Source organism: Notothenia coriiceps, unplaced genomic scaffold (genome assembly GCF_000735185.1).
Source record: "Notothenia coriiceps isolate Sejong01 unplaced genomic scaffold, NC01 NC01_scaffold00000496, whole genome shotgun sequence".
NCBI lineage: Eukaryota > Metazoa > Chordata > Actinopteri > Perciformes > Nototheniidae > Notothenia > Notothenia coriiceps.
In genome coordinates, this window is record NW_011333197.1 from 262,051 (window position 1) to 265,045 (window position 2,995).

The 2,995-nt window shown below is 42.4% G+C and overlaps 1 protein-coding gene across 1 annotated transcript in view; it reads right to left on the reverse strand.

The window, feature by feature from the left end:
• Positions 1-2,995, reverse strand: part of LOC104955082 (inositol 1,4,5-trisphosphate receptor type 1) — a 77,495-nt gene that overhangs the window by 45,095 nt on the left and 29,405 nt on the right. The window contains exons 17-22 of the mRNA XM_010782314.1: positions 2,160-2,332; positions 1,588-1,707; positions 1,061-1,255; positions 653-904; positions 425-566; positions 173-326 (exon numbers count right to left, since the gene is read on the reverse strand). Coding sequence (XP_010780616.1) covers positions 173-326; positions 425-566; positions 653-904; positions 1,061-1,255; positions 1,588-1,707; positions 2,160-2,332 — 1,036 coding nt within the window. The remainder of the gene's footprint in view (positions 1-172; positions 327-424; positions 567-652; positions 905-1,060; positions 1,256-1,587; positions 1,708-2,159; positions 2,333-2,995) is intronic.

The window sequence follows — 2,995 nt, forward strand, 5'->3', positions numbered from 1 at the left end:
ACGAAAGCAAGTTGTTGTGGAATTGTTGTGAGTACCCTTTTCAAGACGACAATTCAGTGAAAAGACGGACATTATAATGCCGTGGAGGGCGGCCGGGCGGCGTGTCTACAGAAGGTCCAGTTGTGATAGACACGGTTCGCCACTGTCCAAAGGCCAACCATGGTGTTCATACCTTTGCTCTCATCTTCTTTGTCTGGCTTGGTGAAAGGGAAAGCTGTGCTCACATGGACACAGTCTAAAATAGCCAACAGGATCTTCGTTAATCTCAGCAGGTCACTGAAGTTGTAGAAGCCAAAGTAAATCAGGTTCCTGGCCAGATTCACCACCTGAACATGGAAAACAGATTCATTAAAGGCTTGCAGGGTTTCATAATCAAAACATGACCTGAGTGAGATTACATTAGATTACAATGTGCCAGGCTGACCTCAAAGGTGAGCTTGTTCTTCTCTTTATCTGCGAAAGGGAAGCTCTGACACACCACGTCTCTCAGGTAGTTCTCGACAAACTCCATGGTCTCACAGAAACGCTCCTTGATTTCATCTTTAGATGTTCCATCATTGTCGTAGCTACAACAAAAGAGCAAGACATTAAAATAATCAACAATGCACAAAATATTTAACAAACAATCCAGTACATCTGTCCAATCACTCACTCATCAATGGCAATCTCTGAGGGGATCTCAGACCAGAGTCGAGCGTATTTGACAGGAGTGACCTGCTCCTGAGGATCACGGTCCACATGCATGTGCAGCATCATGCGGCAGAAGGATGCTCGCAGATCATAGGGCAGGTCCTCATCCGACATGCATCGCAAGATCAGGTCCACATCCAGCTGGCCAGAGATCTTGTTGATTGCCAGGTACTGACGGTCCAAACACATCCTGGCAAACAGGTTCAGCTGGTACCTGCAGCAGCAAATACACACAGGGGGCCTATCATTTAAAAACAGCTATCATTTTGTTTTTACCTTAACATGTGAGCCATTCAGCATTTACTAGTATGGATCCGGCACCTCATTAATGCCAAGTCCGATGTGGGTTGAGCAGTATCTCAGTACCTACCTGTAATAACTGATCACCTCCTGGTCCTCCTTCTGGCCCTCCTTGGCATCCTGAGCCAGCTCCCTGATGCTTTTACTGCGGATTTCTTTATTGCTGTCGTTCCAGAACAACCACACCTCCTCTTCGTCCTCCTCTGACTCCACAGAGTTCTCCCCGAGCGGCGCTCCCTCAATCTCAAACCTCGAGAGCACAAGTCTGAAGGAAGAAGGGATTATTTATGTTTTGGTGAAAAGGCTGCTGGAAGTAGATGAATAAAAAAGCTTCAGGATTAGGATACAACAACTGCCAATTTCCTTACACTCAACCTGAGAAGCTGTAAAAGAAAAGAAAAAACAAGGATAGGAATAGCTAGTAAACACATCTGCAGTGCTATACAGATATCTTATTATTATCACATTATGGCTGCGGTAAACAATTACCTACATTATTGATTAGTCTACTTTTGGAGCTTAAGGTAATATCTTTAAATGACATTAGGAGGCAGATGAGAGAGATATAGGTGGAGGCAGAGAGGGGGGGTTACACACTTAGTTTCTATGAGGATGTCTGCATTAGCTGGATCCAGTACTGCGTTACAGATGAGCTCCTGGGTCACAGGAATGGACTTATTCATCGACACACACAAGTCTGAGAGGTAATCCAGGAACCTGGACACAAAAACAAGAAAAGCAAAACGTAATTACCCATGATGCTTTTAAAAGGAAATCAACCCAAAATCAAATCAAGTCCCGGAGATATTTAAAAGCATTCAGTAATTTCCTTGCAGAGTGAAAAAGGAACCAATTTATCATGGTTTATTGTGTACTCTTCAAAACACAATTAAAGGATAATTTAGGTGCACATCTTAAAGTTGTATGTTACATTGAATTGTCTTTAGTTGTCAGTTGCTGGCTGTGGAAGTTTTTGTGTACCCTCTGCTTGTATGTATTGGTGAATATTTTGTGCATACATGTGTAGAACTAAATGCAGTTTTGATCAGAGTATAATAAGATGACTATAAGCACATTATCTTGGGAATAATTGTATTGTTTATTGTGGCTTTATACCTGTATCAGCATGTGAATGTTGTACATACTGTAAGGAAAAACAGCACACAAACCTGGGCTCACGGTTCTTGCGGACCAGACTAACAAACGTGTCGATCTCCGCAGCAGTGATGTGTTTCTCCAGCAGCTTGCGGTTGTTATGGAGCAGAGCTGTGATTGTGTCCTCAGCCAGAACATCATAGCCAATCTGTTTCTGCATGAAGCGAAACTGCTTGGCGATATACTCCTGCGAGACAGACAGAAAAACAGTCTGAGCATGCAACAACTGAAACAAGATGACACAGACACTGTGGAAAATGTTATTATTTACCAAGCCACTATATCTTTATCTCTTTACATTCTCCAGGGGGACTATAACCTTGTTATGTCTTTATCCATCACTTATATTGACTGAGGCAATGTTGACCCTTGTTCATCTGTATGCAGTAAAACAAGAGCATGTTTAGAAAGACAGAGACGGCTTCCTTAATAAAGCTAATTAAATGACCCCTGTAATCATTAGATTATAATGTGCTTAAGAGGAATCGATTTCTCATGGGAAATGGGAATGTTGCTTTTCACATCAACACACAGTTGTCATAGGACAAGCTCATACCACTGTGTGGCTCAGCCTATTTGTATTAGCAGAACATTTAAAGGTCCCCTATTATACTGTTTTTCATCAATATATTAGAGTTCTCATACAAAACATGTCTCTGAAGTGTTTGGTTCCAAACACCAAACAGATCATTGCAGCATCCCCCTCTGTTTCAGCCCTGTTTCCAAAGTGCTGATTCTCTGTCTGTTACTTCAGATGAAAATAAGGAGCCACTCCCCACGCCCCTCTGAGAGATGTTTGGTTAAAAATAACACAATGGTGCTCTAGGAGGAGATTCAGGTGATAAGGGGG